General features: G+C 45.1%; 1 protein-coding gene across 1 annotated transcript in view; it reads right to left on the bottom strand.

Moving 5' to 3' along the window:
- The window catches only part of PLXNA2 (plexin A2), a 322,697-nt gene that overhangs the window by 121,823 nt on the left and 184,865 nt on the right, over positions 1-16,009 (bottom strand). The window contains exon 5 of the mRNA XM_050957071.1: positions 540-640. Within this exon, the coding sequence (XP_050813028.1) occupies positions 540-640 (101 nt within the window). The remainder of the gene's footprint in view (positions 1-539; positions 641-16,009) is intronic.

The raw sequence follows: 16,009 nt of genomic DNA, 5'->3' as shown, positions 1-16,009 counted from the left end.
GTTTGACCCACTGCCTGAAGCATTCCATTTTCTGACATTCCAAAGTAGTAGTTAAATAGCCTCCCCTTGCCACCCTTAAAGAGCCAAATCCTCTGCTCAGGTGCACAGGTGAAACCTTCCTGATGTCAATAAGGTCATATAAGCCACCCCACTATTAAAAACTCCCTCCAATTTGGAACAATTATGGATTTGGGTAAATAACAAGACTGTGTGAAACTAGGGGGCTTCCATTCCCATGAGTTTCAGTTCATGTGGTTTCATGCTCTTTGACATTCACTTCACATGCTGGATTTATTCCCCATCTCCTAAATCTAGGAAGTACATTTTCATTTTTAACAGGACTTCAGTGATATTCAGTAGCATTCACCTTGCAGCGCAAGGAATTCCCCTGTAGGAAAATAGTGATTGTAAAAGGCTGGTACTGTATTTGTTTTTGTGTTTGTTTTTTAATATCCACATACAAGAAGAGTTCAGGTTTTTAAATCTTCTCTTGCAATAATACCCATTAGTTCAAATCAAATGGCCGACAATGGACTTACATGTGGTGAAGAGTGCACCAGCCACAGTGAGGGTCCCCTGAGCTCAGACATTCCCCACAGGTTGTGTATTGCTCACAGGATTCAACAGGAACCCTGGACACCTGGAAAGGAAGTAAATAAACATGTTCATTGCATTTTCACTCCCCTTGTCTTCACAACAAACAAACAAAACAGCAGCAACTTTTATAGGGACTTTTCTCTGAGAACTGCAAAAGGATTCACAAACTTTACTTAAAGACTAACAAAATCCTTGTGGGGTAAATCAATATTATGAAATATTATACCCGTTTTACAGACAAGGAAACCAAAGCACAGAGGTGCTGAGTAGATTGCCCAAGGTTGCACAGCAAGTCAGTGGCAGAGCGAAGAACAGAACCCAGTACCCTGTTCTAACATGTTAGAGAAAGTGACACTCAGTTTTTCTTCCTACAGAAATGTACGGGTACGTACTCAACAGCTAGCCCAAGGTGAAGCACCTGCTGCAGAGACTATACTGCTATTTTTAGCGTGCTTGCTTGAGCAGACCTAGCATGTGTCTGTTCACTTGCAGTTGGAAGCACGCTCCCAGGTGCAGTGCAGATGTACCCTGTGTTTCACACAGGCTGCGGAAAAAGTTCTTTGCAGGAAGGTGAGGAGGAAACAAAATTCCCCAAGAGCACAGGGAACGGCAGTGCACATTTGAAGAGTAAATACTGCCATTTTGGTTTTGCTTTGATTTCATCCTTCAAATACTGTAATTGAATTTTGGGCCCCGTAATAATGTTTTCAGTGATGCATGGTTAGGATAAAATTGATCAAATTTCAAGCTTCTATCCCTAGGCTGGTAGCTACAGAGATTAGGAAGGAATTACTCCCAGTTATATAGCACTGAAAATTGGTGAGATGTATTATAAGGGTCTTCATCTACTTTAGCAGGATCAGGTATGGGTCCATACTGGCCCTGAAGGGCCAGTAGTCTGATCCAAGGGGATAAATCCTAGACTTCAGTGTTTCATAGGCCTCTTAATGGCCCTCGACACGGGGTTAAATTTCAGCCTGGGAGAGCTTGCTATGAGCACATCTGGATTTCATGAGACTCTCCGGGCAAGAACAGACGATTACTCTCGGATCCTCAGTAAAGTACTCTCAATACATAGCAGGACAAGCCATATTAAAACAAGTGGCTGTAACCCTGTGCAGTAACAATTCCATTTCTCAGGATCACTGACAAGACTTCTTCAGATAAGGGAGTAAAAGTTTCTCAAACCCAGACAATGGGGCTGCCTGGCCTGTCTCAGAGGGGCAGGGGAACAGGAGAGAAAAGAAAATGAAGAGGGAATGCCTCTGTCGGCAGGGTTTTACAAAATCACCAGGAACCTGGCCATCAGCAAGTAACTTCACACAGTAAACTTCTTGAACAGAAAAGGTACATTTACACTGGTGAGATGTTACAAGGTCCTGACCCACTTGTCATAGTACTGCCTACAAGACGAGGGCTTTAACTCCAGTGTCATCGCCAGATTCCAATCTGGAAATTATGCTTTGCCTCTTTTAATCCCCTCCCCGCAGTTTCAACGGGATGAGCTATCTCTCTCCACTTCCTGTACTAAAGCCATCGTATGGGCTTCCGCGTAGAGTTCAATAGCTATCGCGTTCCACACCAGAAGAAGGTGTGTTTCAGCAGCGGAACCATTGTCACAAGACAGATTGAGGGCGAGAGTTTAGTAGGATTCAGCACAAAGACTGGCCATTTATTTGGATCACCAGAATATCCAGTCTCAAAATCAAACTAACAAGAGATTGGGAAGGGACATAAGCTCTCCTGCATCCTAATTGCTAAGGAACAGGGCGAGAAGGAGACATTCCCTAGGGCAGGGAATTGCATCATTGCTTACTGTGAGGTTCTTTTACCTTTCTGTGAGGTGCTAACAATTATCAAAGACAGTATACTGGACTAGACTGACCTCCAGTCAAATCCAATACGGCAATTCATAGGAAGTGAGACTCATCTATATATTTTTAAAAAATCTCATATATAGTCTATGAAGTGCTGTGGGATCTGTCGGGGTGAAAGATGATGTGTAAATGTTTTTGTTAATAAATAATAATTATTATTATTACTACATATGTTGTATCAACAGCAGAGACACAAATATATCATTTACAATAAATAGCAACATACAGTCAAGCTTGCCTGGCAAAGAGGCCTAGTGGAGGGGGTGGTCAGGGCTTAGCCTGTGCAGACAGATTGCACAGCAGTCTGGGGTGAGCACATCAGAGCCTCTTGCTGGTTTGTGTTAGTGAAATCAGTCTGCTAACACACCAGCAAATGCTCTCTTTGGCAGCCGGAAGGCAGAGTTCTAGTCCAAGGAGCCAGTCCCAAAACCGCCCCCACGCGCACACTTGTTTGGAGGTGTAAACATGTGCTGAGATGGTCCAGGACAGGACGTAGACTGCTGGCTTCCATATGGCTCACAGAAACAAATCTTGGAGATACTGCTTGCAAGCTGGGATTGGCAAGACAGATTTCAGCAGGTCAGCAAACCAAGTGACACATGGCCTGTATAAGTCATAAGGTTTTGATTGAGTTGGGAAGCAGAATTACACCCTCATGAAGCCCCGTCCCCCTCCACTGAAGAGGTGGCTGTTTTTTACCGTAACCCTGCCAAATCTTCCCTTGCCAGGAGACCATACAAATGCACCCAGGAAGAGACCATACTGTGTTGTAACACACCATCTCCTCCTTGGAGGTGACTGTCCCAGCCCACTCTGTACCTGCCCCCAGTAGGCAGGATGCCTCAAGTACTGTTAGTTATTTAGATACCGAGCAATGGGTTTGGGTGGTAAAAGTCTATATGCCTGTTTCTCACCTGCTCTGCACCTTGTGCAGTCACGGACACCAGTGCAAACGGCCAGTGTAATTGAATACAGAATTCTGAGTTGGCAGCATTTTATGCTGATTTTGCACAGGGCTATATGGTGACACAAGGTACAGGGCAGGGGGGAACCACGTTCTGTGTGCCAGATTCATCACTATGTAACTTCAGTGTTACACCAGTGCAAGTTCCAATGATGTCATTAGAGTCACAGCAGCACATAACTGGAGTAACAAAATGGTGAATCAGGCCCAGAGAGTCCATGTCCATGGAGGATGTGTATTCTTGGCTGTAATTTTTAATGTCTGTGCCAGTGCTGAGGGTCAGAGTGAGGCATTTCATAACTTGAAATAAATACTAAAACCCACCACCACACCTACCTCTCTGCACCCCCTCTACCCCCCAAAAAACAACATCCCCCACACCAGCTCTTGGCTTCAGATTTTGGCTTGTAATACAAAGAAAAAAAAGATTGAAAGGCAAATATTCAAGGGAAAAGGAGCCCCTGTGGTAGAAATGAAAGTGAACAGAAAAAGGATCTTTTATGTTTAAAATGCTGCATGCTCAAGTAGGTGGGAGAAGAACATTTCTGATTCCTGTTCCAGTTCACCTCTCCCATGGCAATCGCTCTCTGCTGGGCTCTGGTGTATCCGTTACACTAACCAATGGGCTCCCTTCCGCTCTGCCATCCAAACAGAGCCCTTGTGCAGAGATAACTAAAGCCAAGTGTGCGGCCTCTTTCCTTGGGTTTCTGGCTCCTTGTGAGTGATTTCTGCAACTGGCTGAAATTAAAACAACTGTCTGCATTACATTCGCTCTGTCTGTCAAAACACAGCCTCGCTCTCAGCAGCTGGGAAGTCAGCGGCTGAAAAGAAGCAGTGTCTCTCTGAACAAAGGCCACTTTCACGCCAAGTGTTGTTGATATAGTAAGAACCCAGTTCCTCTCTAAACATGAAACCAATAGGGCTGCTTTTCTTCTTGTTTCCTGGGCCCTAATTAACAGTTTTAAAAAAATTATTATATATAAAATGTATGTTGCGCTAGAACACTACGGAGCCGTTTCGGCCTGGAATTAGCCAGTGCAGCAATTATGGAGGCCTTTTGGGTCAAATTCAGTGGTGATGTAAACCCTGCTGGAAGGTACACGCCGTTTGTAAGAGGCAAAGCTGTGCACAACATGCACCCGTTCGGGATCCGAAGGGCCTGCAAGGGACTAACTTACACACGGAGAAGGGCGATGTAGGAAAAGGAAACAATCGGAGGGTGTAAGGAGGACACAGAAGGTCTGGGTTCGGTTTCTGGCTCTACCATACGTTCTGTCTGTTCAAGTCTCTTCTTTTCTGCACCTCAGCTCCCCATCTGCAAAAGGGCAATAATGATGTTCTCTCTCTCCTCATTTGTCTGTCCGGACAACCTAGTCTGTAAGGGGCTCTCTCTCGTTAGTTGTCTGTACAGCTACTAGCACAATGGGGCCCTGATTTCACAGGACCAGTAACTGCTACTATAGCACAAATAGATGAGTACCCATCTCTTTCTCTCACTCTCTCTCTCACATATGCACACACAGACAGACATACCCCCTCACCCCTATGCGGTCTGCAACATTCCGAAGTTCAGACCTACTGTCAGAGGACACCACACCCATTGTGGTTATTCAGGTACTTATAAGGTTCCCATCACCACTAATGGATTAAAAATACCTATTCTGAACTTCTGTATGTTTTGGAGGCAAAAATTTGCCATTTGCTAGAATTTTCTTGTGACACACAAGGAAGCCTGGTGAAAATTCAAGGCAATAGTGTGCGCACTGGCTGTGAGCAAGCGGTTAAAATAAATGCTTTCTTTTCAGCCTCCCAAAGAAAGGGCAGGGAGAGAGAATGGGATTTTAAGAGCCATGAAACTGACCAGGAAACTAAGAATTTAATCTTATCTCAAAGTTGGAATCTGCCTCCCTCTCTCATTTAGGGTGCCAGAATGGGACACCGGTCCCTGCAAACATCCAAGTCTCCTGACGGCAACAGGGGAGCTGCTGTGAAAGGTTGTCTAGTGCTTGGTCAGCACTGGAGCAGAGGGAAACATAGGCCCATGTGCGTGAAAGAATGGTTGCCTCCATGACCAGGATTCTGTTCCCCACACTGGGGAGTTTCTGAGTACCTGTGAAGATAGAAAGTCAGATGGCTTCATGATTCAGAAGTGCTACAGTGGCACAGCTGTAGTGATGCAGTTGCGTCTTCACCAGGTGTGCTGTATCAACGCTCTATGCTGACAGGCGAAAGCTCTCCTGTCCTCATAGTAAAACCACCTCCGTGAGTAGCAGGAGCTCTGTTGGCAGGAGAAGCTCTCCCATCGACAGCGCTGTCCACACCAGTGCTTATGTCAGTGTAACTTATGTCGCTCAGCGGGGTGGCTTACTCACACCCCTGAGTGACGTCCTAAGTTATATCAACATAACTTGTACTGAAGACAAGCCCTAACCTTCTCCCCCTCTTCACTGGGGCTCTGTGCATTTGTTCTCCTGATACTATTTAATTTTATTCTCAGAATTCCCATCAGTCATTGATATGGCTGCTGCTGACATCATGTGGTACTTAATTAAACCAATTGTCATGGAACAACATGCAAGGGGGGAAGATTTTCCTTCCTTTCTTTTTTGTTTCATTTTGCAGTGGTAAAATGCTCTCCGACTCCCCAGACACCCTGGGCCAATACTGTTTTACAGGACCTGCTCTTATGAATCTACAATAAATTTAATTAGGCTCCTTTTCACATTTTTAAAGTGGTGTGTACTCTTACAGTGCTATAGAAATAATAAATACCAATAGCAATAATTATTACAGTAGCAATTGTATAATTAACTTTTGTCATGAATTTCACCTCTTTTTCTGCTTGTGGAACATCCGTGAGTAAATATCAATGCTGGCAAATGTATTTACTATTCAAAATTATTTGACAAATCTTTTCAAATTAGGTACTAATTCTGAATAGTTCATTGGTCAGATGGGACCACGTAGCCTGACCTGCACAACACAGGTGATAGAAGTTCAGCCAGTCATCCCTGCATTACACCCCACAACTTGTGTCTGATGGAAGTATATCCTTCAGAAAGAGATCTCAGCAAACTCTTCCACCTGCACTGGTTCACTATGATCACACCAATAAGTCATCTTTTATTGTTTCTGTTCCCTGATTGGAAGAGTGCATATACACTTCTGGAGTGAATTTCCTATTTGTACTCCACCACACAGCTTTAAAATAATTCCTTGCAAACAAACATTCATGCCCGAAACTGATAAAATAGGATGAAATAGCCAAGGAGACATTCACAGAAAGAAAACACAACAGGATTGTGAACACAGATGAAGCAAAATCATTCAAACGTTTGAGAGAATATTGGAGGAATGTTTTTTGCAACACTTGTCCCCATCATATATTTGCCCAGATCTCATAATTATAACACATAATCCACTATCCTTGTAATCTGAAATCCAAATACTAAGGATTCCAATGAACTGTATGTAGAGTTTGGTGAGTAAAAGCACCGAAATCCCATTAACAGCAGGCATTATCATGTATCCCTATCTCTAGAGCTCCATGTGGATACAAAATTACTATCCACATCTGACCTGCAAGAAAATGGTCTGCAGATACCCACAACCCCATCCCTGGCTGGGGATATAAAGCGGATATCCGTGGATTTGCAGGGTTCTACCTATCTCATCACATGCAGTTCTGAAAGCTTATTTCCCTCTCAGAAGCTCTGACAGAAGAACTGGGATTCCCTTGCTCCTTACAAAAGTAGGGTGGAAATACTTGCTTGTGTTTTAATTGTTTTCAAAATGTTCTCTGCCAGGCTAATTATCATTATGAAACTGAAGTGTCTGTGCGCATGAAATGCCGCATTAGGGAGAGAAGATAAGGAACACCATGTTTCAGCCATGTAGCTGTCTGCAGGCTGAGGGAGAAACAACATGGATCGGAGTTGATTTAAAAAACGAAACAAAGAAACAATGAGATCAGACAGAAAAATGAAGGATTCAAATGAATGTAATTCACTGCCATGAAAGGATAGCAACATCCTGGCAAAAACTGAAAGAAAGCAGGAACATCAGTCATATAAAACGGACTGGCCCAGCTGGAAATAGCAATGCTTTGCAAGAGATGAAGGTTTGATTTCTGGGCCTGCTCTTGTTTCCCAAACTGGCAGGGGCTGGGAGAGAATGCCTTGAAGTTGATTAGTTTGTTTTCCCTCTCTCTCAGCCAGGGATCACTGAAAGACAGAAAAGACAGACAGAAGGCATTGTCTGAAAGATAAAAATAGATGAAGAGAAAAGGCAGGAGAGAGAGAAAGAGCAAGTGGGAGAATCAGAAGGAATGAAAAAGAGAGAATGGAAAAAGGAAAGAGAAAAACACACGAGAGCAAGTGACTGATGGAACCTAAGTATGTAAGTGCCTCTTCCTCGGCGGACCACAGTGCTAGCTATTGACACTCAGTGAAAGCATCATTTTTAGAAGCATAACTGCCTGTGTCCATGGTGGTCAAATATCATTTTAACACAGCGATTGTTTTCTGACAATTGGAGCAAAGGAGCTGCACTGCTGTGCCTCCCCGAGCCTCCAAGTATGCTTATTAGCACATTCACTTCCACCTGTCCCCGCATGCGGACCAGTCACTCTCTGACAGAGACGAGCTGACAGGTTCGGGGGCAAAGTGGGAGCTCACACAACAAGCAGCTCTTCTCCGCAGTGAACGCAGAGAGGGCGGGCAGGAATGCAGGCATCAAAAGAATGGCTTCTTCAGATTTTATGGGCACAGGTGGCACGAGCGAGGAATGAAAGGCATTTCTAGCAGTAACCAGACACAGCAGAACTAATGAAGTCCAAAGCTGTTCACTTCACATATAGTGGTGAAGAGGCTGATTGACTGGCACCTGTCCACAATGAGCCAGTGGAAAGAACAGAAGGAGGGAAGCAGGGAAAAGACAGAGCTCCCTTATATGAGCTGCATCACATGTACTGAGCAGTGCCACAAACCCAGAGAACTTATTACTGTGGAGGAGATAAGTTTGAGCACCAAAATACCAGCTGAAGTTAATGGGAGCTGTAGCTACCCAGCACCCGTGAAACTCAGGCCAAAACAGCATGAGACTCCACGTAGTCCATCCCACCCCACCTTGAGCAAGTCACCTTATCACTGTAATATCTGATCGCTTTCCAGTTGTATATTAACCAATGTGACTAACATCTGTCACATGTGGTTTATTCTCTCTCACACCCTCTCCCCAAGAGCAGAATTGTGTGCTCAGAGGTAGGGGCGGCTTCAGGCCCCAGCACGCCAAGTGCATGCTTGGGGCGGCAAGCCGCGGGGGGCGCTCTGCTGGTCGCCGCGAAGGCGGCAGGCAGGTTGCCTTTGGTGGCATGCCTGCGGAGGATCCACTGGTCCCACGGCTTCAGTGGACCTCCCGCAGGCATGCCGCCGAATCTGTGGGACCAAGGACCTCCCGCAGGCAAGCCGCTGAAGGCAGCCTGCCTGCCATGCTTGGGGTGGCAAAACACCTAGAGCCGCCCCTGCACAGAGGAATGGTTGATTTTGGTAGGGTTTTGTTTTTTAAATGCCCATGCTGCTCTGTGTTTCTATAAGAGAAAGCAGGCCCAGACTGCAGCAGTGTGCCTGGCCCTGAGAGCAGAAGGTGGGGAGGTTTAGGATGGGCCTTAGTTCCTGGCAGAGTTGTTCCATGGTCTCAGACAGGCTGTCTCCTGCGCTGATGAGCTTTACCACGACAGTGGAAAGTTCCATTGTGCCTGAGGAGTGGAGCTGTTGACCATAGGCCTCACCTCAGAGAGTTATGCTCTTTTAGCAGTGGTCTTTGACAGAAACAGGCTTAAATTTTCAGAAATGGAGACTAATTCTGGGTGCCTTGAGACCACCTGGGCTGATTTTCCATAAGTACTGAGTATTTGTCCTCACGCCAACTGACTTGAAAACGAGGCCTGAGGTGTCTGAAGCTGGGTGCCCCAATAAAATGAAAGCACCTAGAGTTGGCTGCCAGTTTTCCAAAATTTAGAACCTGATCCTACAACTGTAGAACATAATGCCCCAACTTCTTGCACAAAGGTGGGTTACTGAGCCCCACGCAGAAGTCTGCTGACTCCAACAAGGCTGTGTGAGGGAAATGGTCCAACTCCCACGGCAGGACTTAGCCACAGGCTTTAGTTTCTCCATCAGTCATTTCCCTCCTGTTGATAAAATGGGGTTAATACCCACCCCACATGGGTGCAGTGAGGATGGATCACTGTGTGCAAGTGCTACAAACATTACGCGCCACACCACAATCAGATGTATTAAGGATAATAGCTAAGAAGCCAACACTCACCTGGCATTTTCTCTCCTTTTCCAACGGGAGTCTCAGTGCAACAGCACACCCTACCCTCCCTTTACTACCTGTGCTCCTTTACTTGACACAGCAGCTCTGGCATTGAGTTTTTCACTTCTCTAATTAGGAACCTCGTTCCCAGTAATTAAATGATAAAAGACTCATTACTGCTTTCCTTGACTGTCTGACCTGTAACAAAATAAAAAAAAAAGAGACTTTCCAAATCCTCTAAAACACCCTTCCCCTGTTCCACAAGAACCTTAAAAATAAATAAAACAGTCTGGCTCCAACAAATAAATAAATGAATGAATAAATAAAGTAGAAGTTTCCACATTTTATGACTGCTACCAACACAAGCAGCTGACCTCTCTGACTAGGAGCCGGCCCATGGGGCATCCTGTAAGTATGCTGTATTGCCTGGAGACCCATTGCGGGTAGTGAAGTTCAAACAGAAAATCTATTTTTAATGACTTTGGGGAGTGCTGCGGAGATGCTGAGTAATTCAGTGTAATTAAAGCTATCTATCATTGAGCGAGTAGCAGCCGAAAGTTGACGAACTTTTCAATGAGATTTTTTTTCCCCCTTCATTCATAAAAACGCAGCCATGGCTCCAGCAGGAATCATAAAACAAAAAAAGATGGGAAGAGCTCTCACCAGGTCCAGCTGTTCATGCTTCAGGGTGCCAGCATGGGATGAAGCTGGTGAAAAATAAAGAACAAACCAAACTTTCCCCCAGTATTTGTGAAAAGTTTGACAAACTTTCTTTGATGCTTCTGCTACTGTCTCCTTCTCACCAGCCCTACTCAAATATTGAGGTTCTCTGGGATATATTTCCAAGGCCAAGCAAAAAGCTGGGTCAACATATCAGACTGAGAAGTACTTTGTGTTCCTCATTTTAGAGATGGGCTAGAACTAAAACCTCGGGTCCCACAAGCCTTAAACTTCGGGAAAATTCAGATCCAGAGTTGAATTTTGTGAATCAGGCCCAAATAATGCTGATTTTTAATGCAGAACCTGTCCCTCCCATGTAAAACTGACAACAGTCCACAAACTTCAAGGAAGGAAGGAGAAGCTACTCAGTGTGGTATATAGGGCAATAACTAGGACACATGAGAGTCAAGTGAAAAGGGTACATTTAGACAGGATAGCGGGAGAAATGTCCTTAGAGTGAGGTCTGTTACACTGTGGATTAGACTCCCAGGGTAAGCGCTAGGAAAATCAGCACCTAGGCCATTTTAAAATGAGACTGGAGAAAGCACTCACAAACACACTGCAGGGACCAATCTTTCTTGGGGATGTGATTTAATAAGTCTCCTTCCATCCCTCACATCCCTCATTGTGAATATCAGCATATTGCTTCTAGAGAGCAATCTTGGGTTACAAACAAAAGTTTAATTGTATCTTAATGCTCAGGAAAGCGAGGAGCTCATCTGCAATGGTCAGAGCTAGTCAAAGGGAGAGCAGATTCTCTTCTAACTGCCCCACTGCACCTCATTTGGAAGTGGAGTACAGACAGCTATTCCAGCCAGTAGTGGGCGCTCTTGCGGGGTCAAATCAAAGCATCTCCAGACCAAACCTGCAGCATCCCAGGGTGTTTTAGACCTCTCAATTTGTAGTACTGAACTACGATCTCTAGAGCACTCCTTACAATTCTCTCGCTTTCACACCCATCCTGCCTGGTTTGCAGCTATGTGTCCCGTGAGGAGGATCTGGAAAGCAGGAGACGATGTCAGAACCAGGAAAAAAACTCCCACAAAATGAACCTTTTATTTGGTAAACTCCAGGGAAAAGTATTATGGATGGAGAGGAGAATTGAACTGACTCAAGCCCCAGTGGAAAAATCCAAAGGGCAAAGTGGAAAGGTGACTCTCACACAGAGAGGTCTGTTTCTCCAAAAGGGGACTGTCAAAGTATGCACAAATCCACGCAAGCACCTGCTGCAACCACTGATTGTTTGCTCTGGTCCTTCATGAAAAGATTCTAAATCCGCCACGACTTTCCTGAAAGGAAAGCCAGGGAGACCACACAAAGTCACTGCAAGGAACCATCTGTGCCTCATCCTGGCTCCTGAGCATGTGTGCCAACGTCCGCAGGAACTACACAGCTATTTTTAATGCATCCTTTACATAATGGATGAGATGCAAAGTGAGCTCTCCAATGGATAAGACTTTGTGAAGGAACCTGCTCTACATGACATGTCAAACCTTCTGGACGGCTCTTCCACCAGCAGCTCTGGTGCTTTGTTACTTTGGAACAGACAATCACAACAAGAGCCTGGCACAGTTGCCAAACTCTGCCAAAGGTGCAGCATTTCAGAGCCAGAATCAGCGCTCATGCAGCCTATTCTTAAAGGCTCCACTAGTTGAAGAGAGTATAAGCTAAAACTCACAGTAATACCTGGATATTTTAAACCCACTATGTGCTTCTGTACAACCCCTCTTCTAAGGCTAGGGTTCCCATCTTGGAAGGGCAAGCCTTTTAGCTTCAGTAGACAATTAGTATGTGGTAAGAGTCCCATCCAGGAGGCCATTCAAATACCCTTCCCTTTTCAAAGCTGACTTTGCAAGGTAAGTTTTCAAACATCTATCCATCCAGCCTCTTACGCTGTCCCCATCTGAACAACAGACAAATAATACTCAAAAACGTGCAGATGTGTGCACAAAACAGCTAACTGCACATGCCAACATGTACAACCATGTGAAAAACATTTACTTGTGTGTACAAACATGAGTGCATGTGCAAACCACACATTTGTGTGCACAACTAGGTATTTTTCACATGTAACTGCCCATCGGCACTTGTAGCTGGCTGCTTTTGCACTTTGACAGCATGTTTTGTTGAGGCAATCACACCGTCACACATGCACACTCACTTTCCCCATGCATATTAGGCAACAGTGTCTGAGAACGTAGCCCTCGTTGTCAGTTCTAAGGCCCCAGCACCGCAGTGTGTTTCACTGTAACTGATAGAAGTGCATGTGCCCAGGAAGGGGACACATGAGGCGGGGGCTGCACTGACCGATATGAGAGAGCAGCCTTTAGAAAATAGAACCCTTTCTCCCCAACTCCTCCCAGCTTAGCAGAGAAAATGTTACCCAAACAATCTGAAAGGCTGTCAGAAATTGAATCAGCAGCTGTAATTTTTGGAGGGGAAGCTAGGAGGTAGGAGCAGAGGCCATATTTACAGACATTTCCATGACTACAAAGAGATTATTCAATTATAGTGTTAGCAGGAGAGAGCAGGAGTGTCCCTAAAACTCTGGTCCATGCAATCTTTCTGATGAGTCTCTGGGCTTGTCCGAATGCATAGTTAGTGCCCAGCAAGCTGGGTAATAAAGTATACAGTGCACTAGCTGGCTGCGTGGACCTTGCCACTGCACTCTTGAAGTTCTGGAGCGCACTTCGATCTACTGTGGTTAGAAACAGGAACAGATCAAAGCACTCCAAAACTTCTAGTGCCCGGTAGGAGGGTCCATGTGACACCTTAGTGCATGGCAGGCTAGTGTGCTATAGACTTACACCTCAGCTTGCTGTGCATTAAAAGCCCACCCCAGCTGTCCCGGGCTAATGGGCCGTTTGATTGCAGTGTAGACATTGAGGTCACCTGGGCTCTAGGACCCTGCAAGGTAAGAGGGTTCCAGAGTTCAGGCAGGCAAGCCCGAATGCCTACACTACAATTAAACCATCCCTTAGCCCGAGTCAGCTGGCACAGGCCAGCTGAGGGTTTTCAACTGCAGTGTAGACAAACCTTTTCTGGCCAGAGGAACCTTTCCAGGAAGAGCTGTATTTAAGTACCCCTGCCTTGCCAGCATGGCTTCTGCAGCTAGTAGAGGCAAAACTTCTCCCTGTGTATCTGTCTCTCTCCTTTGGATACTGAACCTTGGGCTCCCAGATGCAATAAAATACCTTATTGCTGCCATTAACATAGCCCTGCCAGACTCCCAAGAGAGGGCCTGAAAAACAGAATGGAGCATCTCTTGGGAAAGCAAGGGATAGAGACAGAATGATAGATCCCCAAACACGCCTTTAAATCTGGCTTTCAATCATACTTGTCTCAAACCAAAGGTTCTCTCATCAAACCAAGGCCCCAGCTGGCAGGGCTCTGGTTTGGGGTGGGCCCTGTCATGGCAGACAGAGCACAAATAGCTTCCTATGATTTACCACAACTCAAGTTAATCATTAGATCTGTGTGAGGTGTCAGAGCAAGATGTGCTGGAACAACAAGATACTAGAGGAAGCCTTTTTCCCTTCCCAGGGGAAATAGATGCTCGTGTAAACCTAGAGGAGGAAAAATTAGTTTTCATATCAAATAAGAGCTGCTCACAATCATTCACCCAACACTTCATCTATTCAACCTGCCAGCTCCTCCACTGCCCCGGGCAAGCAGTCCTGAGGCTCACAGGCTTCAGTGGGCAGGATGTGGTACAGACAAAGGGTACACCTGCATTGCATTTCCATGAATTCCCTGCCTCCCACTGTTCCGAGTGGGCTATGAACATGCCCTTAGTCATTACAGCTGAAGCGCTGCTGTAATGTATCTGACCGTTGGGCCCATCTAATTTGGTGTCCTTCCTCTTGCCATACTGCCTTGGGCCCATTAGATCTGTCTAGTCCAGCAACCCTGTTCAGGCTTTAGCTCAGAACCATGGAGCCCTTTCATGGTTTCAGTTATACACATGACATGTCCTACAGAGGATAGGCAAACATCCTTCCCACCACCAACATACAGATCTTCTCTTTGCAACAACACTATAAACATGAAAACATCACAGACAGTATTTTGAACATTTCAGACGGTGCACAGTCAGTCATTCTTATGGCCTTCAGCTGACAAAGGTTAGCCCACTGCAAGCCAGCATGAGTGTGTATGTGATGACCACTGATAGAAAATAGGCTGGCAGCATCAGGGAATCCCCCAGTGCTGTACATAGAGGTCTGCAGCTGGGAAGCTGATCCTCGGTAGAACAGAACCACCGTGCATCACATACATCTGGTACTCAGAAGCCTGAAGCTAGGCAGCAGAAGTTCATACGTGTGACACACATGACGTTAGGATGCATCTTTTTATATTCAGTTAAAAATAATCAAAGTATTTTCATCAATTAATTTCCACACATTTCTGGAGTCAGTGAAAGCAACAAAAATACATTTATCATAATTATGACAAGTCTGACCACAGATTGTGAGCATTACATACATATGTAGCCTCTATAAACACCATCCCCAACATCACTACGGCTGCTTAACTCGACTGTTGAAATCTCCCTTACAGTACACTGGGTTTGCCAGAGACACTGCCACATAAGCAGTCCTATGTGCCTTCCCCCCCGATAAAGACCAGTGCTGGGCTGACTCTTGTGTCATTACACCAGCAGTGGATCTGGCCCTGTGGCCAAATTTATTGGACCAAATAAAGTATATTTATTGACAAAGAAAGAAAGAGGGAGAGACACACAGAGAAGCTAATAACTTGGAATGAGATGTGAAAAATGGGATCTCAGCAAACAATGACAAAATTGTGTCAAAGTAAATCTACACCTATTCTCATCTTGAAAACCACCAGCTCTTGTGACCACATGAATCAGATCTCTCTCTTTGTATTCTAGGCTTTTCTCCCCAAAGCATAGGTGCTGCATTCCTTCTTTAGGAGAAGGCAGCATGCATTTCTAGAAGAATCTGGCAACTAGGTGTAATCTTTTTAAATGGAGACAGCTGATTACAGATTCCCAAACTCCTGCATAACAACTTCCCTCGTTTGTTGAGCTTATAATGTAGCAAGTTACAATATTCCCCAAGGGGGAAAAATAAAAACAGAACAGACCACACCACAAAAAATATCAGTGCTAAGAATAAGCACTTTGGCTTTTAATTCTGAAATTGTGTTTCAATGCCCTAAAATTACTGTCCGACTGCAAAACACCCCCCAAACAAAACAAAAATGCAAAGGGGGGATTTGCCTGTGAGTGGTTCTGCAGATAGAATGTCATGTTCATTTGATCAGTGATTAGTACTGCAGTTATCTCTCTCAAATCTTGGATAAATGGACCTCCATGGTGGCCCCAGACCCTACACTGGGCACAATTGGGGGGAGGGAGGAGGAGACGTATCTTAGTTGGTCCCCAAGAAGGTGTTTCAATTGAGTTACTCTCCATTTACATTAAATGAAGACGAGAGGCAAATCAGGACGATGGAGGGAAAATGTGGTTGCCTATGATGCTACCTTTACAGAGTCATTTTTCTGACTA

The sequence above is a fragment of the Gopherus flavomarginatus genome, chromosome 5 (assembly GCF_025201925.1).
Source record: "Gopherus flavomarginatus isolate rGopFla2 chromosome 5, rGopFla2.mat.asm, whole genome shotgun sequence".
NCBI lineage: Eukaryota > Metazoa > Chordata > Testudines > Testudinidae > Gopherus > Gopherus flavomarginatus.
The sequence above is the reverse complement of the archived record's forward strand: the minus strand, read 5'-3'. Positions and strand labels throughout refer to the sequence as shown.